This window comes from Pundamilia nyererei, unplaced genomic scaffold (assembly GCF_000239375.1).
Source record: "Pundamilia nyererei isolate P.nyererei 1_Seehausen unplaced genomic scaffold, PunNye1.0 scaffold00080, whole genome shotgun sequence".
NCBI classification, from domain to species: domain Eukaryota; kingdom Metazoa; phylum Chordata; class Actinopteri; order Cichliformes; family Cichlidae; genus Pundamilia; species Pundamilia nyererei.
In genome coordinates, this window is record NW_005187481.1 from 1,152,720 (window position 1) to 1,178,226 (window position 25,507).

The 25,507-nt window shown below is 38.9% G+C and overlaps 2 protein-coding genes across 4 annotated transcripts; both read right to left on the bottom strand.

The window, feature by feature from the left end:
* Positions 1-6,354: 6,354 nt before the first annotated feature.
* Positions 6,355-16,279, bottom strand: zc3h12b (zinc finger CCCH-type containing 12B). 3 transcript variants are annotated; one of them, XM_005737849.1, is made up of 6 exons: positions 16,052-16,279; positions 9,797-10,594; positions 9,517-9,656; positions 9,151-9,385; positions 8,779-8,885; positions 6,355-8,689 (listed from the first exon to the last, which is right to left on the bottom strand). In XM_005737849.1, the coding sequence occupies exons 2-6, from the start codon at positions 10,429-10,431 to the stop codon at positions 7,266-7,268; spliced, it is 2,541 nt and encodes an 846-aa protein (XP_005737906.1). In that variant the 5' UTR covers positions 10,432-10,594; positions 16,052-16,279; the 3' UTR covers positions 6,355-7,265. The 3 variants fall into 3 exon arrangements, with proteins under 3 accessions (XP_005737906.1, XP_005737907.1, XP_005737908.1); XM_005737850.2 differs by having other exon boundaries at positions 15,998-16,052; XM_005737851.1 differs by lacking the exon at positions 16,052-16,279 and adding an exon at positions 15,497-15,778.
* Positions 16,280-17,277: 998 nt separating this feature from the next.
* Positions 17,278-25,110, bottom strand: LOC102203451 (APC membrane recruitment protein 1-like). The gene is made up of 2 exons (XM_005737852.1): positions 24,625-25,110; positions 17,278-22,029 (listed from the first exon to the last, which is right to left on the bottom strand). The coding sequence occupies exon 2, from the start codon at positions 21,922-21,924 to the stop codon at positions 18,871-18,873; it is 3,054 nt and encodes a 1,017-aa protein (XP_005737909.1). The 5' UTR covers positions 21,925-22,029; positions 24,625-25,110; the 3' UTR covers positions 17,278-18,870.
* Positions 25,111-25,507: the final 397 nt, after the last annotated feature.

Below are 25,507 nucleotides of genomic sequence, written 5' to 3' on the forward strand. Positions count from 1 at the left end.
AATTCTGATGGCAAAAGAGCCAAACGGGACAGGCCAAAAAAAAAAGGAGAATGGGTAATAAACATTTAAGTTAGTTGCATACTGAGGATTACCTTTCCAATTTTCAGGAAATAAATAAAGAACACGGTTGTTTCTATAATCAACCACCTCATTAAAAAGAGATAAAACACAGTTGGAACAGAATTCTGCTTTATTTATGGAGAGAAACACAGTTTGTCATTAAGACTTACATTTTGTTTGAGCCCACAGACCCAAAGAGTCTATTTTCGTATATATTAGTCTATAAAAGCAATGCTTTCTAATCAGTGTGAATTACAATACTGCAGATCATCACAACACAAAAAACTTGTTTTATATTTCCCTTTTTCACATGGCAGACACAACGGTCTATTCAAAGGTGAGACCTACACATACTTCAGAAAGGTGACCACTGCATTTCTCAGTATTAGAAAACAACCAAGTCTGCGATTTAAAATGTTTGTGTGTTTAACCTGAGTATTACACTGTATACTGTATATGTACAGTCCTGTTTATATGCGTGTACCTGTTGTCGTGACATTTCGTACGCCAGCATTCCATATGGTCGCACAAACTGCAAGACATCAAGGGCCGAAAACTATTTGAATCAATAATCATGACAGTTATGAGAAGTGTACACATCAAAAATCACTTTGGTCTTGATTTCAGCCAACAACAGATTCTGATATAATACTGACAATATCCGTGTTAACACATTGAAAACGGTGCTAATCAAATGCAAACTGGCCTCGGATAACAACATTAATAAATTACAATTGGTGAAGAATTCAGTACTGAAAGAATCCACTATTCAACACACCTCTTCTTTGTTAACATAGAGGGTTAGTCATTAAATCAACAGCCAAGCATTCTAAGAAAATTCCAGTTTCAAAAGCATCTTTCAAGACCGATAAAGATCAAACACAAATCAGAGTGAAAACTGGCACTTTATTACAGTCACTAATGATACTGCAGTCTCACTCTTGCCAATGGTGTGGATGGTATGTGGTGACATCAGTTGGCATCCAGACATCAGCCAATGATAGACTGCAGATTTTGTATCGTGCTTTTAACCATTTTTAAACTGCCAGGCTATGCACTGATTTGCGTTTGTTGTCTAGTTACCCTTTGCTTACAGTGTGTGAAAAAGAAAACCTTTGTCTTCGAAAATATAGAATACATTGCATGACAACCCGTGTGCTGAATCACAAGATTTTTTTTTTCTATTTGTTTTTTTTTTTTTTAAACAAAGCCACCCAAGAATAACTTTGGCATATTTTATTCAGCAAAATATATCCAAAAATATTTAAATTCCCATTTAAATAGCATAAAGACATATCAGATCAGATGAAATAGATGCACACGTTTACAACACAAAATTATTTTACTTAAAACAAGTTAAATACCTGTTACATTTACAGATTGCGCTGTAAAAGTGCTGTTAAAGTATTTGCCCCTTCTTGATTTTTTTTTATATTTTTTCACAGGTACATGATCAAACTAGTTTTAATATTACACAAAGATAAGCCAAGTAAATACAAAATGCAGATTTTTAAATGACTATTTAATGTACTAAGCCAAAGGCAGGTTTGGCTAGCTTTTTAAATTGAATAAACAAAATCGTCATTTAAAAACTACATTAAATCACATTTGTTTGATCTGAAATGTTTAAATATGACAAATATCCAAAATCAAAAAAAGAATTAAGAAGAGGGCAAATACTTTTTCACAGCAGTGTACATTTAATGTAATTTTTTATTTATGTTTTTATATATATATATATATATAACACTATGTACAGAGAGGACACGATGCTTACTGCTGTACACAGGGTATCTGTGCACGTTTATGTAGCACATAAATGTCCCTGTAATTTAACTACTGTACCCAGTATAAGAATAAGTACATACCAGTGGGCTACTCCCAGTGACACACAGTGTCACAAACATTATGGCATTGTTTTTTTTCCCCCTTTATTTAAACAAAACTATTTTCATATTATACATTTCATATTTTGTTACATTCAAGGTATAGATACAATTTGTATCAACAAGCAAAAGTCAATTCTAGACATTTGTAACTTAGCTGTTTGCGGCACTTAGAAAGGAAGGGAGAGGATTAAAAACCACCATTATGGTCTGTAACATTTATCCAAAGCAACAACAACAACAACAACAAAAAAGAAGAAAGATTGGTACATTGAAAGTATTTAGCAAAAATAATGAGGTTTTTATTTTTATCCTGGAAGTAGTCCATTGCCAAAAAAGTTTCCAGATTTAACACAAAACATAACAACAAACCCAGACCATTTGTTTTTTGGTGGATTTATGCTGTGGCCTACATCCTACATTACAGTTACTGAGTACACGCACAATTTAGCTCATGGCCAATGGACTATTCCAGTGTTCATGTTGAATATGGACCTCAATAAGGTTAAATATTTCTAAGTGAAAAAGGCAAATGACTGATCTTAATTTGGTGCTACAATTAGCAATAAAGCCAATTTTTGTTGTTGTTGTTGTTGTTTTATTTAGAGCAGTTTCTTGTAGCATACAGCGCTTCAGTGTTTTTGCAAAGTTTTCCAAAGTTTTTGGAGCATAGATCAATTCAATTATTTCAAAGGGAAAGGATGGCACGCAAACTTTTAGCCAAATGCCAGAAACAACCTTGACAGCAGCCTTGCAATCTGATTGTTTCACATGAAGAAACATTTAGGCAGTTTGTTTCACCTTCTCATGAACAGACAGCTGGCCTAACGTAGCCTCGTCTTTTTTCATGAAAAACAAAGTCAGCAAAGCCCAAAAATAATTTTGGGCAAAACACATTCAACAGTTTTTTTTTTCTTTATGTCTACATATTACGGTTCTAGCTAAACATTACAAAGAAATATATATATATATGCATCTTTAACAGCACCACCAAGGAGACAAGGTCAGGCTCACATAATTAGCCTTGTTAAAGAGTAATACCACTCAGTTTAAAAATTCATGAACACGTTCAGAGAATAAATGACAAATAGACAGCTTTGAGATAGTCTGGTGCAGATTCGTTTTCTAAAATACAAGCTAAACATTAATTTATAGCGTTTTTAATCATTTATTAACATAATGAAGGACACAAACTATAAACTGACACCAAATGTATTTTTGTTGTTTGTTGAAACTCAATTGAATCTTTTACAAATGAGCCTTTAACCACTGTGCACTTTAATAGCAGGTCTAGGGGTTACCATTCCTGAACCCTGAAAATAAGTGGCATTTCCCTTTAAACGCGCTAGGAGGATGGTTGTGCTATGTGGGCTGGCTTTACATAGTACAACTTCTGCAAGTGTATTGTTTTAAGCAGAATAATACCAGGCCTCACCGCCTAGTATAAGAAGTCAGATACCAAACTTAGTACCCAACGTCATCATTTTTAGGCTTGATAAAGGCAGAAATTTTTCAAGGCCTGGTTCAACACTTTCCAATCAACATTACTGTTACAAAAACCACGAGCAAATCAAGAAAACAACTTCGTTGAGTACTTTTTAATATTGCGACATTTGTCTTTGGCTACAGAGACACCCTTATGGAAAACAAATACCTTCTGAAGTTGCACCACATGAATCCAGCCTGTTAGCTCGCTGTTCGAACACTCAAGGTGCATAAAGAGGATATTCACAAAAAGTACAAAGTTTTGCAATGCCATCTTCATGTCTCAACCATAAATAACTAACTTTAAGGTACTACATGTTACATGTAGGAATTTCACAAATATATCTATATATAACTACTAGATCAGAGTACACTTTTGCCAGTAACCGCTGGTTTTGGCAGGAAAGACTTAAAATTAGAAAAGTGAAAGCATCCTGAGAGCAGTGTGCTGCAAGGCACAGCCAAATCTTCCTACAATCCTTAGAGACCAGCTGCACGTATGTGTATTGTACATCTGTATATTAGCAGTCCAGCCTCCTATAAAAAGCCATACAGAAACTTTCATCTCCAACATGCTTTCAAGCATTCACAGAAATGTATTTAATATGTGTTCATTCAATTTTTTGTTATTTAAACCTAATACGTTACAAAATATCAGAATATTTATTTTACTACCAGGCCTAACTATTTAAGCCAGATCCTCAGAGTTATCTGATAAATAACTTCAGTTCAGTCGGTATCAGAATTCCGTGTGCAAACATTTAACTGTGATAGTAAACACTGTTTCCATCTCATAGACTATACTTCTACAACTTCCAATGTCCCTACTAAAGTCACATCATAGCCAGGAGCAATGAATTCTCAGTTTACCACATTTACATGCACATGAGAGGAAGCTGGAAGTCAGGTAACGGCATAAGATTGGATGACTTATTTAGGTGCACAGGAATAGACGGAGTAAAAAGTCTCCTTTCTGCAGTTTCAATCAACTTTGCCATATTTTAAGTGCATGTACATTATATAAGAAATTACTTTCTACAAGAAAATATTTCTTACAGGCGCAACTGAACTAAATGTAATGTGAGGAGATGTGCTCTATTATAGGGGAGCATGTTTTACTGCATGCATATTTCCATCTAAAAACCTTCTTAATGTTAGAAATGCACTTGTTCAATTTAATACACTAAACCACTTCATTTAATATTAAAATCCATAGATTTGTTCACCACACACTGGACTAGACTTTGGATATAATAACTTTAGATGCAGTAATCTTGGATTTTTGCTAGATAACTGCCACAGTGATACCACCTTCCCTGGCTTAGGTGTGTCATGGACATTAGCACTTGATGACTTAAAGTGAAGACAACAATTTCAAATTCTTTTTTTTATTAATCATAATTAGGTAACTGACTAAAGCTCAAATGATCACACTATCAAGGTGCATGTAAAAGTAGTTAGAAAATAAATTGACTTGAACCTGAAAACAAACTGCTCCAGCGGCAACTTGAACAAGTCCAATAGAACTACTGCGTGAAACAAAGATACTTTGAATACTTCACACTGAAAAGGATTAGCACAACAGATATGACAATTTTATAAAGAGGAAAATCCTGGATGTAGCATCCAATAAAATCAGACAGCTAACTATACAGTACACTATATAAACTATCCAAACACATATGCTCTTTTTATACTATAATCGAATTGATCCTGTGACCTAAAATTATTTTGAATACTGACAATATATAAATTATTTTTTTGGCATTATTTAGCAGCTTATAAATGACTTTGAAATAATGGCTTTTCTGTGATCATATGTACATGCGCACATATATACAAGTCAAATAATTTTTTTGGCTTGCTTTGTGCACTGTCAAATTCTACCAAAATAGTAGCTTTGTTAAGTGAGGCTGAGAAAATATATCTCTTTAGATACTGAGATAGTGCTTTACATTTGAAATTATGAGGCTTCAATGACAAAGACGTTCACCGAAACCAATTGGACAATGAATAAGTGTGAGGTCACTCAGATATAAGGCCATAAAATGTCATAGTTCATGCTGTGAGGTATATACCTACCTCCCTCATACTCATCTTCAAAATAAATCCCCCCCCCCAAAACCCCCCTAAACAAACAAACAAACAAACAAAAGAAAACATATCATAAATATTATTTACAGCAGAGGCAGACTGCATGGTTACTTATAGTTCCACTGCATCAGAAACACTTTATATGCCTTTCATAACGCATTCAAAGCACCTGAACAGGATCTTCATAAAAATGTGGGAGATAGGACCATGTAATTATTTCCCGTGCTGATATTTACCTAACTCGTTTACTCATTCAATTGTTCACACTGATACGCGCATTCAATATTACAGAAATTAATTACAATTACATTAGGGTTCACTTTAGTCTTAAATTATGATTGTAAGCTGTCTACAAACAGAACCCAGCAATACAATTCTAAATGAAATAAACATGTTCACTTCTGTAAAATACAGTAACTTCTGGAACTATTTGATGGTTAAAATCAAGTTTAAAGTAATATTTCAAATGTCCAATTAGCATTTTTATGACTTCATCTCAATACAGATACATATTTTAAATACCTCTTGCTAGCGATATCAAATAAAGAAGTAAATGACTGAATTCATTTCATTAAGTGCTTTTAAATCTAAACTACGAATCCTTGAGGCCAAGTCCATAACATGTAACAGTTTCAACTAGATTGATTGTCATTTTAACTGACTTTTTTATTTTTATTTGAATTTAGTTTTTATTTTATTTGTATTCTTTCACTTATTGTTGCATGTGTGTTGATGCTGCCTGTGTTTGAGTAATTTCTGTAACTGTGAGACATATGCTGCTGCCTATCTTGGCCAGGTCTCCCTTGAAAAAGAGGTTTTTAATCTCAATGGGATCTTCCTGGTTAAATAAAGGTTAATAAATAAATAAACTTCCTTAGTTTTCTTACTGTGTTTGCCAACTAATGCTAACTAGCTAGCAAGCTTGTCGATTAGCTCAGAAGTGCCAATATCAAGCTGTTGATTTGAAATGAAGAAATAAATGATGGCTTTTAGAGTTTTTTGGTCTTTAAAAGATTGCTCTCTGAATTAATCAGCCAATTTTAATTCCTATAATAAACTGTCTTCTGTGCTTACAACCTACCTAGAATGTTAGCTTGTTAGCCAAGTGGCCTTTGCAGCCTTATAATAAAAGGAAATCTTAAAGTTTACTTTATCTGTGTTGTGTGTTTCACGGAGTTCATTTTTAATGACTTTTACAGCTAACAAGAGCAAAAAATGTTAATTCTGTTAACAGCTTTTTACCTTGAAAGCTGAACACTGATTAAAAGGTGACAGGTGGTGTCATCTGTATATATAAATACATATGAGTTTAGATTTTATTATTTTACTTTATTTCACACATTACTTTATTTATATATTTTACAAAATGGATTGAATATTTCATATTGTTTTCAGCCTCTACAACTTTGTACAACATGTAACATCATTTTAATTCAGTACTGCCAAAGGTTAACGACAATACAGGAATTACCTTTCATGTTAAACAGACACTGCTTCCCTGTTCCTGCTCAGGTAGTATGAATACGTTATGAACCAGATTTCTAATAAGGTGTTGGCTTGTATCAGCTACACCCCACTTCATACAAAAATGTCCTCTATCCTACCAGAAACATTTAAAAACAACTAACTCCTGAGGGCAGACATTGCACATGGAGCAACATTTAACATGTGCCTATCTTTGCAAAGAAATCCTCATTTCTCTTATTAAATCCATTTTGAAGGTTTCATACAATTAACTGTTCAGTGGCATGACCTCAGTTTTGTAACAATGACAGCGGCAAGTTGCTGCGGGTCTGTCAAATGAGGGTTCTTCTCCATTACAGCGTGGACTATGTAGGCAGGAAAGATGTTACAAAGGTTCCTGTATGTTTGATACTGGTGGTCTGGGATAGCATACCGCTCTTGGTGTTCAGCTCCAGATGGGGCCTCCCATGGCGAGTTCCAGATTTGTTCCATTTTGTCTGGCATGCTGCGGACCATCACCCGCTCACAACATGGCATCAAGCTGTTACTCAGTGGATATGAATGATATTCATAGGACTCATTACCACAAGGGAGAGGGTCCCAGCTTGCATGCTGCTCACGGCACAGTGGAGGTCGCCTCTGTCTCATTGGGTTGCTATCATATAGCCTTGAATCCGATATGCTGTCCATACGAGTCATACCTAGCGAGCGTGTGGGTTGTGAGGACAAAGGTGGGAGAACATTCTGAGTTAGGGGATAATCTCCAGGACAGCTGGACCTGGCTCCCACTACAGCATGCTGGATATGTGGTGCTAGATGAGACCCAGCCTGCTTACGTAGGCCTTGCTTGGGCTCCTCTGGTCCGTAACTCTGTACCCTAGTCAGCGCTTCATGACGAAACCCGTGGGAGAACGCTTGCATCCTAGTCTGTGCGGGAGACTGCTGCTGCCCCTTCATACTCTCCTCTAAGCTACTGTCCACAGAGCTTGGGTACAGGTCCCCATAAGACGAGAACGAGTCACTGTTTGAATGGCTGAGGCAGGATTCAGGGCAGTGGCTGGGGTTTCTCTGATACACATGCTCGTGCTCCATGCTACAGAAACTGTCAACATTATGCATGCTGCTCATGCTCATATTTGAAAAATCACTGTGCAGTGAATAATAGCCATGGTCACTAACTGAGTCATACTTTGGGAACTGTTCACTATATGTTACAGAGGCGCCATGACTATTAGTAACTAAAATAGGAGGGTACTGTACACTAGACATGTGCTCCAGAGAACTGTGAGAAAACTGCAAAGAACCTGGCACTGGGCTGCTGGCTGATCGTGTGTTCAAGGCACCAGCTGCGTGGCTCTTGGCTGGCTGCATTGTGGGCACACTGAGAGCAGACACGAGGGAAGGCACTGAATTTGTCTCAGACTTCCTAATGGCGGACAGTGCCTCTGGAGGTTCGCAGGCCACTGAACGAATGCTCGGGTCAGACTGACGTTTGGGTGCCACGCGTTTGGCCTCAGAGCTGCTGTCCCCCTTTACTGTTGCTGGACCAATCCCACATTTAGCTAAAGCCCCTTCACTCATTGTTTTCACTGCAGACAATTTGGCAAAAGCCCGTAGTTCATCAGCCACGGAGCGCTGTGGCTGGTTGACACGCTCTGGGTGATAGTACTTGCACTTGTGTCCATATGTGCATTTTTTCCCTTGTACAAAGAAACGGAAGATTAAGTTAAGAAAATCAAACACATTGAATACCCAGACAGAATAGCAGTATTTTGAAGAAAGAACCTACCATAAGGGCAAGGTTGTTTTTTGTGCTCTGGAACAACAGGGCGTTTGCGCAGGAAATTTTCTAAGCTTGGTCCATGTCTTCCCAATGGATCATCAGGTGGCATAAACCTAATAGCAAAAATATTTATTATTAAATGCAAAACTGTCTACCACAGAATAGAATTCAAAAACTCCTATTGTCTATTATAGATCACAATATAAAAATGCAACAGTTCATGCAACATATATAGTCTTTATTTTGTTGATTTATTTACATAAAACAACCCCGACACGTTTCTAAAAAGACACTTTATTTGTACAGTCTAAAGTGGTATTCATGAAAGCATTTTACATAGTATAGCTATGCCATAAAATGACAGTAACAGTTTCTTACTTGTCATTGACAAATGAGTACATTAGGAGTCGCTCTTCTATAAATTTCTTCCATTCTGGCTTCTCATTTTGCAAGTCTCTGTAGTTGTCATTTGACACAATAATTCCATCAGAATCATAAGCCAGCTTCACTATGAAGCGATCATCATAGCACACCACTCTCCTGCCTTGAACTCTCCGAGACGGGGTGAAAACCAAGATCTTCTCTTTCTCCAGCTTGCGTAAGATTTCTTGATCTGAAAGAGGAATACTGAGTGAGTTTATGTGCATCAGTTTGGTAACGGTTTATTAAAATAAACAGGTGCAAGTTAAAAGGCTGCTCTTTAAATAGCACCAGTGTTATGATGTAAGGTGAATGCACAGTCACCTGCGATGAGGGCATCAGGTCTTGACTGCTCCTTTCTCCAGGCTGGAACAAACACAGTGATGTCTTTGTGTCCTTTCTCCAGAAACCATTCAACAGCAAGCTGGATGCCACGACAAGAGAACACCTCTTTGTTTCCGTGGCTATCAAAACATAACAGTATTAGGTTTAGTTAACTTCATGGAACAGCTGACTATTAAAGGAAAATACTTCAGGACAATAAGTTTATTCTGCACAGAGCACAGACCAGTTCAATGTGAGTCTAAGTCTCTGTGTCCCTCACCTCATTGCCACATTTGAGCCATCGATGACGATAGGCCTGAGGTTATCAAAACTATCCACAGATTCCTCTTCCACTGACACTTCGGGACTAACAGTCTCTTTAACACAGGGGGAGCGTGATATTGACGTGGCTGTACTGCTGCTGCAAGACTGGTTTTCAGGCTCTGCTTTGTTTCCGAGCCGTACTAACTCGGCAAGAACATCGTTAATAAGCGCAGCAGACCCTAACTTGTGGAGCACAGTTTCAACCTGCTCTCCTGAATAGCCCAACTTCAAAGCAAATTCCATCTTAGTCTGGTACTCTCGCTCACTGGTGGGCTTAGCCCCTGGTACTGCATTGGTCTCATCCTCACGAAAGTCTTGCGCAGTGCTACTCTGGGAAAAACTGGGCCGATCAAGGCATGGGGAGCGACAGAGCTGTCGGTGGGGTTTTGTTACAGCCAGTGGCTCCCTTCTCTTACAGCTACTGCTGTTCACCTGAACCCTCCGATGTTGCTGCTCTTCCGATTCGCTATCTGAGCTGCTTCCATCCTCAGACTCGTCAGTGGCATGCTGCGCCTCGCTTGAGTCAATGTTCTCCTCCCTGCACGGGCGTTTTTCCATTTTGAGCTTCTCCACCATGGACCATGCTGTCATCACGTTTGTCTTGACACCCCAAATTTCCACTCCATGCTTCCTCACCTCCACCACAACCAGCTAATCATGCTAAGGGATGGACTTTTAGCACTGCAGGCTTCTCCTCCAGGCCAAAGGGTTACGGCCTCTACTGTGTGAGCAGGTAAAATCAAATTATGTAATCCTGCAAGAAAGCAACAAAAATAAGGGTCAATATGTCTCTTTCATCAATCATTTTTTTCCTGAGCACCTAATCTGAAGTTGGACCAAAAAAAGACACTGGGGGAAGATACCAGAATGAATCTAACAACGATATAGTAAGTTTGGCCCCTCCTTTCCTAAAATGGGGGTTTTTGTGTGGCAACTATGGCTGGTCCACATTTGAAGACAAATGTTATTTTATCTTATTTGACCAATATATATATGCATTCCTGTTGTTTGTGACAACTTATAAATAGAAATCATGAGTTGTTAAAAGGGAGTTTTCCTTCCCGCTGTTGCCAAGTGCTTGGTCAAAGAGGGTTGTTTGATTGTTGGGTTTTATCTTTATTATTGTAAGGTCTTTACCTTACACTATAAGTGCCTCAAAGCGACTGTGCTCATATGAAAATGCCCATTTCAGGGCTTTAGAGCAGGAGTTTGTAAACCAATGAGTGATGTCAATCTTTAGTACAATCTGTGGTATGGAAACAGAACCACTGGATTGCATGGCAGATTAGGAGGGTCCCATATCAGAGATTTGCTTTTGGTTCCAGGATGGTCCAGCGTAATACTAACTTAGAAGGGATGGCAGATTTTCAGTTGTAAGTACAGTAGGTGCTCCCAGCTTTCTTTTATACATAATAAAGGTAATGTTGAAAAGTAAGTACTTGAGATTATTTAATAGAAAACACTAAGAATACTAAACTCAGAAATATATATCAAATTAGTCTATAATTATGTCTTCTAACAAATTCCAATAAAACTTGGGAAAACGCTTTTGAGCCCCAGTCTTCTGCCCCTACTTGTGGTAGACCAGTAAGTTCTCCACCAGCAAGAAACAATACCATCTGCAGTAAGTGACTGAATTATTCAGGCAAATGAAGCACAATAATCACACATGCTGACTGGTCTGCCTGACACTGCTATATGAGACACTGGATTCTTAATTAGCAAATAACTGCCATGGGTGGGTTTTCCCCTTAATTATGATGCTGGGGGCCACAACTGCAATGTTTTTACTCTCTACCCTTTCAAAGCCTACTAGGAGTAACCGTTGAAGCCCTTTTCTGTCACATTTCAGGCCTGCTTATAGAACAAAATGACTCATTATCAGAAGTTAATAATGAAGTCAGAGATCACACTAAGTGTACTGGGGAGATCCTCATATATCATCTTTATGGGGTGAAAGAGTTAAAGCAGCGCTTGTTTTTGGTAGCCGTCAGGCATCGTTACTCATTGACAAATGGAGGAACATACTGAACTTTTCCTACTTCCCTCCAACAACAAAAAAAAATCATTTTATTTTCACTTGAAATATCCCCAAACTATACTTGACTATAAAATTATAACTACAAAACTATGCTTTATTGCATTTTTAATGAAAAGTAACATGTCACACACACAGACCACTAATTCATAAAAATCTGACCACCAATTATGTATCTTAAGCAGTAATTACAAACTACAGCAAAGCACCTGACAAGGTGTTGCATTTATAAGGTGTTGTGGCGATCGTGGCTCAAGAGTTGGGAGTTCGCCTTGTAATCGGAAGGTTGCCGGTTCGAGCCCCGGCTTGGACAGTCTCGGTCGTTGTGTCCTTGGGCAAGACACTTCACCCGTTGCCTACTGGTGGTGGTCAGAGGGCCCGGTGGCGCCAGTGTCCGGCAGCCTCGCCTCTGTCAGTGCGCCCCAGGGTGGCTGTGGCTACAATGTAGCTTGCCATCACCAGTGTGTGAATGTGTGTGTGAATGGGTGGATGACTGGATATGTAAAGCGCTTTGGGGTCCTTAGGGACTAGTAAAGCGCTATATAAATACAGGCCATTTACCATTTATAAACTAAAATTACCAATAAACCTAAACAGATTTGTGTATATTTCTTTGCTTATTTTCATGTAGCATACAGATACAACAATCTCAATTTTTGGACAAACAAAAGCCAAAGATATAAACATTAAAGTGTCACTGATCTCTTGCCTAGTGCAAAGTCCTTCTATTTTTCTGGTTTTAAAATGAAAATCACAACATTCTGGTTAAAAAAACCCCAAAAAACCCAAAACTATCCCCCCCCCCCAAAAAAACAACAACATACAAATCACACAGGTATTTAAAATAAACACCATATTTTAACTTCATAGCAACAGTGAAGCCAGACATACATGGGGTGTAAGTACACGAGTTAACATAACCTAAGAGAAGTGTGGGCTGAACAGTGTAAGCCTGCACCACTAATCCCCTGACAATCAATCTGAATTGAGGAGAATTCCACAGGGAGCAAAGCTGTTTTATGGTAAAGCACTGCGGGGATTTTGGGGTGCTCGGAGTCTAAACCACAACACGCTGCCAACGGCTCAGAGTGCACATTGTTTTTACACATGGATATTGATAATCAAATAAAGTCCATGGTAAGCACTCTACTGAACACACACACACACACACACACACACACACTATACTACACTTTCCCCCCAGTCTTGCAGAGACAGTACAGCCAGCTTCGAGCTTCAAGAGGCACAGCCCATGATGTGAGTTGCTTAGCAACACAGCCTTGTCATCAGCTAACTCTTTTTTACCAGTCACGACTAACACAAACACAGCTCATCATCTCTCTTCACGCAGCCAGTAAATGCAGAACACCACAGCTGCGATACAACTCTACATCAAAACTCATGAAGCGGTGATTTAAAAAATTTTAAAACTCACATTTAGACCTTTGTTTGGGGTGAGCATTATAAAAAGAAAAGCCAGTCTTGGCATTGTGAAAATTGACTGAATCATTTGTCTGACTCTAAGCACTGGCTCATGTAATAACACTTCATCACTGTATTGGCAAAACACTGCACAGGCACCGACATTCATGGGAGCTACTTTGAAGGTCAATCTATGGCTAAACAAGCATACCTTGTGATGTCAGTGTTTTGTGTAGGCTTACTGCATCAATAGAGCCTAGTCTCATTCCTCATCACTACTTGTGTAAGGACAGAGAACAAACCATGGTTTGAATATCTAAGCACGCAGCTGTAAGAAGGACGAAGGAGAGGGCGATGAGGCACTGTTGTGGAACTTCTAGGATTAGTGGCAGACACAGTACAAAAGCTCACACAACCCACTGTCATTTACAACATTTTATGAGCACATGAATACGTGTTTAAAAAGAGCTAGAGCTCTTTCAATCCTTTCCCTTCCACCTCCAGATTCACAGGCTTAGTCTCAGCAAGACCTCCAGACTATCCCTGCACACACACAGGCTCATGCAGATCTGTTTCATAGCAACAAGTGAGGCAGGCCCGTGAAGCCATCTTTCGTGAAGCTGACCCAACATTAGTATCCAGAACAAACCAGGAATAAACTGCAGTACACAGCAAGCTGGTGTTACATTTAATGCTTGTGTTGTTATACATCTTCAAATCAAGGCTGACGCCTTAAACCACCAGCTAAATCACCAGTGTGATAAAGAAAATAAATTTAAAATTGTTACTTTGGTACACTTTTCCATTACTTTACATAGAACTAAGAAAACATTACATCTTTCGATCCTTGTTCTCATATTTTGTGGTTTTGCTAAACACAAAATGTAAATAATACATAATCAGCACGGCCAGTTTCCAGAACTCTGTGTAAATATACGTCCTACATACTCCTTCAACATACTCCACCACCCCAAAACTGCAATAGGAAGATGCTCTACATCTGTGGCTCACCAATTAAAGTATCAAAAATCAATAGAAGACAAGAAGACAACATGTGCATATTATTTGTACTAGCATAAGGGTGCGTAACAATGATCTGGAACTGTATTGGAAATAACTTCATTTAGATTTTTTTTTACTTGGATATGATTCAATATAAGAAGGAAATAAAATGTCATCCAGGGAAACCAGTGAAGAAAGATAAAATGTCATTTCCTCACTAACCCTGATCAGTGTTTCAGACATCTGATGTATAGCAGGAAGAATTAATGCTGGTTGGCACTACATTTCCACAAGCTCTAAAAGCAGTTTTCACTGCAAAAAAAGAAGAAAAAAAAACAACAAAACAAACTTCAATTTAAATTTTAAAATGTTAATTTCTTCATCATATGGCCTAATCATCAACTTTCATCAAGTTTTCAGCAGTTATCTTAGTGGATTCCTGTCACTTACAGTTACAGTTATAATCCATGGCAAGCAGGAAGGAAGGTGTTTCTTCCAAGTATCATCATTATTTATAGATTGCTGTGCTTAAAGACACAAGGGTGTTTCTGCTTCATGCAATCATTAAACAAAACTGAATTATAACAAATTATAGTGATACAAACAAAAGTATAAATCATGAAAATATGTTTAGGTCTTTAAAGCATGATCCCTCTTCCCAGCAAGTTAAATTTTGTATATTATTAACCACTTAAGGTCCAATCAACTTTGGTCTGCTGACAGAATTTTTTCTTAACCTGTTTAGCTGTTTTTTTAAATGCATTTTTACAATTCAATTCAATTTTATTTATATAGCGCCAAATCAGAATTTTACAGAATTTTACAGACTCCTCTATTTAATCCTGTGTTTCATGAACGCATCCCAACACAAACACACACTAAGCTGGACAGTGACAGCAGACAAAATTACATGTGACGACTGAAGTCCATTTTCAGATTGAGCAAGTTTTTGCTTCTACGGGAAACAAACTACATGACTTGTAACTAAGGTTAAAATGGAACATGAATCCTAGTGACCTTCCTGAACTGCTGAATGAACTTTGGTGGGCTGTGTGTGTGCAATGATTCTGCTAACAAGCTGACACGTCAATACAAAAACCTCAAGTGCTTGATATCTTTAGCAACAGCATCATGAGTTCAGAGGGATGAAAGGAAGGTTAAACAACATGTCATTATAAGACAGTTTGTACTTACAACGCATTCTTTACAATAGCGCTGTAACATGACCACTGCACAAGACGTCGTCTTTGAAAGTCAGTTTGATTCAAGAGAACTGCTTTGACACCCTTAGGCCCCGGGCTGTGGTTAGCATACGCTAGCAAGCCAGTCTACTCAGACAACTGGAGTCAACATTTTCGCTACATAAAAACAACAGCTTGACAGGGGTTGTCCTATTCGTCAATGGCTTGAGAACGGCCGAAAACGCCTATTGCAAGCTACAAGTTAACCAACAACCTTGTCAATGAAGCCAGGTCTCTTATTTGGTTAACGGTAGCAACGCTAGGTAACGCGACTGAGCTAACATAAAGCCATCTCAGAGGCATCACAGGGTAATATGCTAACGTGAGTTAGCTTCAGTTGCTGAGCGTGTGCTAACATTTTTGCCGGAATACTATAGTAACTTAAGGTAAAGTTGACGCTCATTTAACATTTCAGATGTAACTAAAACAAAGCCAATACGTTACGATGCCTTACATATTCTGCACGTATATCACCGCCATCGCTGAATTCAAACGATGCTCATCTCACCTTGTTGCTGTCATCCTCCTCGCCTGTAACAGTTATGTTTTGCTGCCATTGGCGCTGTCGCAGTTTGGTCAGGGTTGCCAGATAAGGCGAAGGAAACAAGTAACCTTAACTGTGAAAAGCCACCAGGGTCAAAATAGCCAATTTCTTCCTCCTGCTCTCTCAGCATGCGTTTTTATCAAACATTCACGATGCTTTTTTTCCTGGTTGCGTGTAGTGATAGTTTGAGAACTGTCGTATTTCCAAAGCAAAAACACAAAAGCACACTTGTTTTCGTTGCCTTCTGAAAAACATTCTATGACGAGAAGCTCTTTATTATAAACACCGATCAAGGTGTTATTTCTTATAAGAAGTGCAATGTAACCCAACTGCCCTGTTTTTGTTGCATTGAGTGACTTACTATTGTCATGTACTTTCAATATAGCGTGTCAAGACTCTTAAGTCACCCTTTTCTTTATTTGTTGCTAGGATAAAGGAAATTGAGTGTAGAAATGTACTTAAACATGTGCAAACATAATTGGAAATATACAACAGGGCAAATACTGAGTTTGTTCATTTCTAACAAGCTTGAATGTCAATATTTATTTTTCAACACAACCTGAACACTATTAGGCAGTTTTCCTGTAACTTTATAAGTAGTCTTCAGAAATAGTTCTCCAGGCTTTTCGAAAGGAATTCTGTTCTCTGTCAAGATGATCACACACTGCTTTAGTAATTTTGAGGTTCCAGTTTTGGGAAGGCCAATCAATGAGCTATATAGTCGTTTTATTTTGAATCATCCAGGTACGCTTTTACTGTATTGGAAGTGTGCTTGGGATCATTGTCATGCTAAAAATGAATCTGTTGCCAATTAGTCACTTTCCAGATGGAATTGCAGGTGGATCAAAATCTGACTGTACTTCTCTTTGTTCTTAATTTGACAATACCTCCAACACCACTATTTGAAATGCAGTTCCAATCCACAACTCAGCCTCCAGAGTGTTTTACAGATTGCTGTAGATACCCACGGTTGTACCCCTCTTCTGACCAGATGCATCAGTCAGGTTCTATGTCGGGTTCCATGCTGGACGTTTTCCCTACTTCTTAAGGACATGATATTCAGGCACTGTCCATCTGCAGTAGATCGTGTTTAAGGCCTACCACTTAATCTTTTGTCCTCCACCTGTTCTGTTTTAAAATCTTGTAAGAAAACATAAGAGTGCAAGAAAACAAGAGGAGTGAAAATGGAAAACGTTTTGGCTTCTTTATTTTTACCTAAGGCAGTGTTTCCATTTCAATAAGTAACAGATTTTCAAGAGAAATTTCCCACTGTAACATGAATTGAATATAACTGTAAAACTATTACAAAAGAAAAACAAAAAAGGAATTTGCAATAATCCGGAATACATGTTACAGTGTACAAATAGCTTAGGATATAAATACAAATTCTCTGACATTTCTTTTAATATTACTGTTAAAAAAAATCTATGACAATCATCTGACAATTTAACCTCTGACTGAACAAACAGTAATGCACAAGAAACTGATACATGGACAAAATAGCAGTTTATATTAAAAAGAAAAAGAAAAAACCAAAACTAGGCCATTTGTTCATTCTGCAAGCTTACAGTAGCACAAATATGGAGTGCAACATTTTAGTAAGAATTCTGCACTTCACAGGTGGTCAAGCTGTTGTAAAATAAGCCAAAAACAAAACAGCACACACACACAAACACAAAAAAAAAACTAAACAGAAAAAAAGGCCAGATTGGATTGTCAGTCTACAAACATTAAGCTTGTGGCTGATAGTAGCTTTTTCCCTTTAATTTTGTTGCCTCTAACCATTTTTTTAACATATTTAACTTCTTAGCTGTTTCTACACGCACTACTGCAGAACATTTTCACAAACAGGGTATCTGCATGTAAAATGTGCTATACAAATAATGTAGCTTTGCTCTGCAAAGCTATCTACAGTATGTAAAGCAAATAGCAGCTGAAGCATGAACTATGACTGTCTGTACATTTCTAATACCTGCTCATCTTGTTCTGGATCTGGTAAGAATTACCTGCATTTTGAGATTAAGATAAAAATAGAAACAGCTTAATGTGATTCATATATACCCCATGGAGGTGCTTCTCTCTAACACTTCTTTTTGGCCTTTCCTTAAACCAGTATGGCAAAAAAAAAATAGCATAGAGGGACTAACATAACTCTCATGAGAGCAATAGACTGTGGAAAAGCAAGAAAAGGAAATACAAACCATAAGCCGGCATTAAAAGCATAAGCATTCATGTGTTTAGAGGCAACTGGCAAAGTAAGCAGGACTTGGTCAGCCTGGACACCAGGCTAATGAATACCCACTAAAACGAAGTATGACATTATTGTTGAGGCCTGGATGCCGAGGCTACACGTGGGCATGAACATTCTAGTGAAATTCAATAGCTTAATGAGATGATTCGATACAAATGCAAATGAAACAACTACTCCCTTAAATGCCTTTGATGGACTACCATATATGTAACCAGTTTGACATAACCTACTGTTCACTGTGCAAATGCAGAAAATTCAGAAAAATCTGAATAAAGTCAGAAAAATCTGACTTCCGAGCACTGTGCTAATGATGTCACACACTCCCAAACTTCATTCCACTTCCATTCTATCACAATGTCAACAACCTTTCAATGGAAGCAGTTGTGCAAATAAAAATTGAACAACCATTCCTCCATTGGTTGACCATAAAAACACTCGCTGGCAAATATACATGTTATAATAACTGTATGACTGAAAAATTGAGAGCCTTCCACTTCAAGGTTGCCTCAGGAAGATTGTTGCAGGCTACAGGTCACACCACATCCCTCGGTGTTCTTGTTTCACTGATGGTGGACATTTCATCCTTAGACACACATGTGCTCAGAGGACTCTCAGTATGAGACATTGCAACCTGGTGACTTTTACCACACTGATTATAGGATTGCAAATTAGTGGCAGTCTGACAAAAAACGTTGTCATCAATATCATCGGCTACGTCCTCCATCATTCCAGAATAAACAAAAGTGCTATGAGGTAAACAGGACTCTAACTGCAAAGGAGGGTGGCACTGTCTATTGTAAAGTTCAGTGTTCGGTGAAAGTAAATCACAGGAGATGCTGTCCGACATATTAGAGCAAAGACGCTGGGATTCACTGCTGGATGTGACAGAGAATATCTTGTGTTTATGTACTTGGGTTTGACTGAGACTCTGCATCTTTTCACTGATTTCCCCATCTGTCAGAGGAAGGCTTAAAGCCATTTCTGACCTCGTTTGCCATGATAAGGCCATAGTGTTGCTGCTGTGTCGAACTTCTGATGCAGACACGACTACATTCTTCTTGTAATATGGTGAGGCATCTCTCTCCAAGTCCTCTTCTGTCTGAGGACAGGAAATGATAGCATCTCTGTTCTCTCTGTACGAGTCAGGCATCTTCAACTCAAGGCTTTCTGTGTCCAGAGACCTACTTCTCCTCTCTAGAGACAATGGATTAGGCATGGACTGACTGACTCTTGTAAGGCCGAGGTGCCGTGGGAGACTGGCAACCGCCCATGTATTACTGATCATGTTCTGTTCATATAGGTCTAACATCTGATAGTCACATTCAGCAAATGCATCCTTTTGTAGGTAGCTTTCCTCAAATTCCTGATAGGGCGATGAAATGTCCTCCTCCAGTTCCATGTGAATCTGCTCATCATATTCACCTTCATTATGCATATCCACTACATCAAACGTGACTATGGTAGGCAAGGCCTCCACATTTGGAGTGATGGCAGAATTTGTCTCCAAGTCATCCACATTGTCGTGCAAGTTGCTCAACATTTGAGTGTGTTTTGTGAAGTCCACGAGTGCCTGTGAAAAACACACAGTTTGCCCATCGTCCATGTCGTTGTTAGAATCTTCAGACGGAGAAGTGATATTTCGGTACGGTAAAGCCACAGGCTTGTTTTCCTCGAGATGTTCCTCTTTGGGTTCACAAAACGTTTCAAAGTCTGGGTCAGACATGCTTTGGAATGATAAGCTGCTATGCCTTTTCTCAGTGTCAGCATTTATGGATTTGGCTCTTTTTTCGCTGGAAGCAAGCACATCTTCTTTTTGATCATATATATGCAGCTCTATATGATCTACTCTGACTGAAGCTTGGGCTTTTGAGTTCAAGTTACAGTTTTTATTCATAGTGATTTCTGGCCGACAAACCACACTGTGTGCCAACTCCAAGGAGTTACTGCATGTGCTGGGCATCTCCAGAAAATCATGAACTTTATATAATTCTGCACTTATTTGTAATTTGTTCATTTCTGGGACAAAGGCTGAATCTGTAACATCAGCTGGTTGACTTGAATAGTCACCCAGTTTTGAAATGGGAAGTTTGGATTTGCTTTCATAACGTGGGCTCACGAGACTTTCGTCAGGCGCAAAAAGTTCATAAAGGGCATCGCCGCTGTAACTGTCTCTGGGTAGCCTTTCTGTTTGAAATCTGTCTGTTTTTTCTCGTCCTTCCTCTGGCCCTGGTGTAGTTGAATCGTAGTAGCCCTCATCACTATTTGGAACTGACTCCTGATGCTCACTTTGAGGAGTTAATACATCAGCAATTGAGGAGGAGTCCATGCCACCGGCTTGCTGTCCGCTGCTACTATTCAGCAAGTCCATATTGTGGGATGTCGTCAGCTCAGCAGTCACGTCTGTGTGGTCTTGATTGCAACTGTAGCAGACCTCCTTTGAACTATTGTTCCCCCAGAAATCCTGAAGACAAGTTTCATCCAAATCCTCAGGTGAGGCCATTTCTTCGCCGCCTCCCTGATAAGTAAGATAACAAGAAGCCCTCTTTCCTCCATTTCTGCTCCTCTCTCCAGAGACTGTACTCTCTGTGATGCTGTCGTCTTCTTGATCTGCAATGATGTCCCCACAGCCGGTGAGGGAGTCGAAGCTTTTCAATGACGCGACATCCCCAAAAATCATGTCCAGTTGATCTGTTGAGCCAGCCGGTGTTTCGGACGCCTCCGACATCATCTGAAGTTTCAGACAGGGCTCGCTATGTCCTCTAGCTGGCTCCTCATACTCACTGGAGACTACGGCTATCAAATTCATTTCCTCCAGCTGATCATCACTCACCTGCTCGTCAACCTCTGACTTTGGGCTTTCTTTCTCCAGACTCCTCTCTAACACTGTCTGCACATTGGCCTCATTACGTTCAGGACCAATGGAAATATCACTTGTGACGTCTACAAAATCAGGCACATTGGGTTCAGATCCCAGGCACTCTGTGACAAACTGGCTGATGTCCCGGACAACAGGCACCTCTTTCTTGCAGTGAGGAGAGGACATTGCAATCACTTCAGTTTTAGCCAATCCATCATTTCTGTGATTTCTGTGATGCTTAAAACTGTGAAAAAGACTCCTCAAACCCTTTTTTTGCCGACCAAGAGTCAGTGATTTCTGCTCAGCAGCAGGATGACTACATTCATTGCTACAACTACTGTGGAGCTCTCCCACAGTGTCCCTCTGGCTGTGGTACTCAAAATCTCCAGCTGAGGCATACCCGCTTCTTAGACCATCATCCTGACTGACTTTGCACAGCCCGTCATGGGTTTTGCTTTTGCTGATTCCTTTCTTAGAGGACCACTTGTTCTGATTTTTGCTCCTTCCTCCAAAAAAGCTTGGTAGAATACAGATACTTTTACGAACTCCAAAAAATGTCAAGGCAGTCCTCCTGAATTTTCCAGATTTTTGAGATTTCACTGTTGCATTCATGGTGTCTGGCTGAAGCTCTCCCACGACGTCATCTGGGTAACATCTTGAAGGCTCTTCGGAGACTGATGGTAAATTCCTGGTATCACTTGGTGGCTCATCAACACTGCGAGAAGCCATGGCTAGCACAGTTACAGGAGCACAAGTTTGATAAAAGGCACAATAGCTGAAGTTTAGAAAGCAGCAGATGGGATGACTGCTGTGAACTCCTCCATCTGATGAGTCCTGTATTGCAAAAATTAAGACAACAATCAATACCCCAACACTGACATTTAAACATTTATCAAGGTTTCTACTGCCTAAAACTGTATGCCTATCCTGATTGCAAATTTTTTTTCTTTCTCTATTTTTTTTTTAAATTCTTTTACATTTTTGCGTTTGCAGTGCATTCCCCTTACCATTTAATTGCAACTTTAACTCTGTAAACAGTGTTCAGGTAGGACAAAGGGGAGGTGGGTAGGGTTGGGATGTGTGCAAGAGCTGCAGAGAAAACCACATAAAAATGCAATGCATCTATGCCCCAGAGGGTTTTCTTTTTGAGATTGTGAACATTTCCTTCCTCTGAAGCAGACAGTGTGGTAGAGAGCTACAGTGGACCCATTGTATCAATTCAAGTCACTTGGAATCCTCATCACTAAACTGTTCTCTACACGCTTTAACTATCAAGGGAACATCCTCCCATCTTCAACCACTGCTGAGCTACATGAAAGTGGAAAGAAAATGCACTTCCACTCCCACCAAAAAGTACTAAGTGGAGGGTTAGCAAATAGAGTAAAATAAATCTTAAACACATAGAGCCATGTTGAATTTAACAGTAGCATTTATGGGTTTTATTACAGTACAGGGGCAGTCCTTTACAGTTCAAGGAATGCATTACCTCTTTGCAGTTTGTGATTTTAGTCTTTTACACTTAATCCTGTTTTGTTAATGTTACATAGCTGTGCTGTTATTTGCTAACTGATTTATTTTTCTCAATTTAATCTTGAGTGCCAGGCAAGCTAGCAAGTTAAGCTCTCCTTGCAACATGGCAAATTGAACCTCCCCCACCCTAATTCAGATCTGGCGTTTGGAACTATTTTGGTTTTCATGTGACGTATGACCCTGAAGGTAAGCGCGTCATGGACAAAAGTAAAACAGTATGTTGGATGTGCCAGGAAATGCTCAATTACATTGGTGGGAACTAGTGTGTTATCGCAGTTAGCTCGTTAATGTGTTGGCCATCCAGCCCCAGGCACGGGGCGATCCGCGGTAGCTCGTTAACTTGCTGTGTTGTGGCGTTAACGTAATTTTAACTAGATTAACGCTGACAGCACTAGTGGGAATGCAACGAATATGACTGCACATTTACTCCGACATCATCCTAGTGCAAAGACAAGTATAAGCAGACAAAAACAACAAGCACGCATGCTACAAACTTTACCTGAGTCATATAGACAGCAGTTAGCACATGATTCTCCTTATGGGGACCTGATATGTTTAATATGCTGCTGAGAATATAGCCCAGAAGAAGCGTATAGTATAGCTTTTATTTCTCTGTAATAAACTCTCTTTTCCAAAGATGAGCGATTTCTCGATCAGATATATATATATTTTTATTATTACTTTGTTGATTCAGCAACATTAAATTTAAAAACTGTACTTTTGAGTTAAAATATATATTTATAATTTTAATAAATGACAAATTAAAAAGCATGAACATTTTTTTGTATCGAAAAAATATCGAACCGTGAATTTTGTGTATCGTTGCACCCCTAATACATACATGCATACATACATACATACATACACACACGTATATATCACCACAAACATCTCATAGTAACGTGTTAGAGTGGTGATCATTTGGTCTTGTTTGCAGCCACAGGACCTAACTCTGTTTACCAAAGTATTCTAGAGATTAAGATCTAAAGCTTGGTTGGGGCTGGTCGTGCAAAAAAATTTAATGAATACATTAAAAAAAAAAAATCACAAGCAAGGCAATGCATCTACAACATAAAGACTGTGGAAGAAAAACAAAAAAATATCTACATGTTACAATGGTCCAGTCTAGACCTTAATTTGACTCAAATGCTGTAAAGCTCAAGAGAGTAGCAAAATGAAAGAAGGCAAAAAGAAGAGTGGAACAACATTTCTTGTGTTTCAATGATATGAGACATCGATGAAGTCATACAGAAAACCATTACTTAGTTACTCTTGCTAAAGCTCCCTCTCTGTCTCTTACAGACTTCAGGTGCTCAATAAATAAATAAATACACACATATTTATTTATTGTGGCGGGCCTTCGACCAGGGTTGCATTTAAGATGTATCCCACCAAGAAAATTGTTTCTTTCTACTTATGTTAAAAATAACATTTCTGTTTGAGGGGGGAAAAAAACAACTGATGAATTCAGCCTTATATTAATTATATATGAACTTTCGTGACTGAAAAAGACAGATATAATTTAAAAGAAAACTGAGCTGAGCTAAAACTATGCCAGCTTACTCTGAGTCAGAGTTGGCGTAAGAAAAAAAGCTAAACGCTACAGATGTGACTTTTCTGCAGCTGTGCGGTTGCCATGCCACAATAAACACTAGCGGCGAACGTTGGATCAAAGACCGCGATTTAACCTTTTTTTTTAAAAAAAAGAAAAGAAAGAAAGGTTAAAAAACACTTCAAATGGTAGCATTTGCAATGGAAAACGCCAGCGACTACACATAGCCTAAACCTATTTGTAGCTGCTGTAAATATAGACCTTGGCTTCCATATCAACTAAACTAACGACAACGTCAGCCAAGTAACATAATAGTGGTTGGTGAGTCATGAAGTAAACAAACTTACCAGCTAAAGCCACATTCTGCCGTTGTTGGCTCTTCGACCAAGAGACGAAGTTAGCTCTCAGTGCATCGTTTCTGCTAACGCTAAGTTGGCTTGAACTTTGAGAAACAGCAGCCTGCTTGTGGTCGACGGTGGCCCCAGAGTAGCTTTAACCAGACATAGTTTCATTTATTTCCAGGTACCGTTAGCTAGTTGGGGGTGCTCTGCTAGCTGCGTTAACCGCACTCACCAGTGTGTCCTCACCAGTTTGTGATAATATGACTCACTAGTTGCTAGCGGTAGTAACGTTAAACCACACGGCAGCAGCAGTGTACTGGAAATACACGCAGAGCAGCCGACCCGGGATGAGATTACCGTGTCTAGTTTAGCCGCATGCTGCATTAAGGTGTTCGCCCCTTCAAAGAAAACAAACTGCATTTAAATCCTGGATGATGACTTCCTCTCTCGACTTGTTGGGTAATTTTCCCAAATCTCCTTTTCACAAGTCTCTTCGGCGCATATTAGTGACGACACACGTGTGTATCGCAGGGCGTAGTAAAATCGATGAGTAAAATCTACACGCATTTCTCAAATGATATCGTTGCACATTTCATTAAAAATAAATTCCACATTTTTATTTTTGTAATGAAATATACGATAGCAAAGCTGTGATTCGATATTTGCATCTTCAAAATACACATTTGTTTATAATTGTATTTATATTATAATATGTGTCTCTATCTGTAAATCTATATCTAACTTTGCATACAGTTTGGTTATAATGTATTTTTTGAAAGAGCGTGAAAGAGCAGCTGAATTAGAGCAGTGGTCTCATTTATCTGCTTGCATGTGGTTAAAACATTCGCTGACTGATGTGTAAAGTGAGGTGATTGGACATATGTTCAGT

Excerpts from the sequence above, each read along its gene's own strand:
- LOC102203451 (XM_005737852.1), bottom strand. The coding sequence starts at position 21,924 with ATGGCTTCTCGCAGTGTTGATGAGCCACCAAGTGATACCAGGAATTTA.
- zc3h12b (XM_005737849.1), bottom strand. The coding sequence starts at position 10,431 with ATGACAGCATGGTCCATGGTGGAGAAGCTCAAAATGGAAAAACGCCCG. Across the intron at positions 9,657-9,796 it reads GGCTCAAATGTGGCAATGAG|CCACGGAAACAAAGAGGTGT; the intron begins GTGAGGGACACA and ends ATGTTTTGATAG. Across the intron at positions 8,690-8,778 it reads AAAACAACCTTGCCCTTATG|GGAAAAAATGCACATATGGA; the intron begins GTAGGTTCTTTC and ends TCTTTGTACAAG.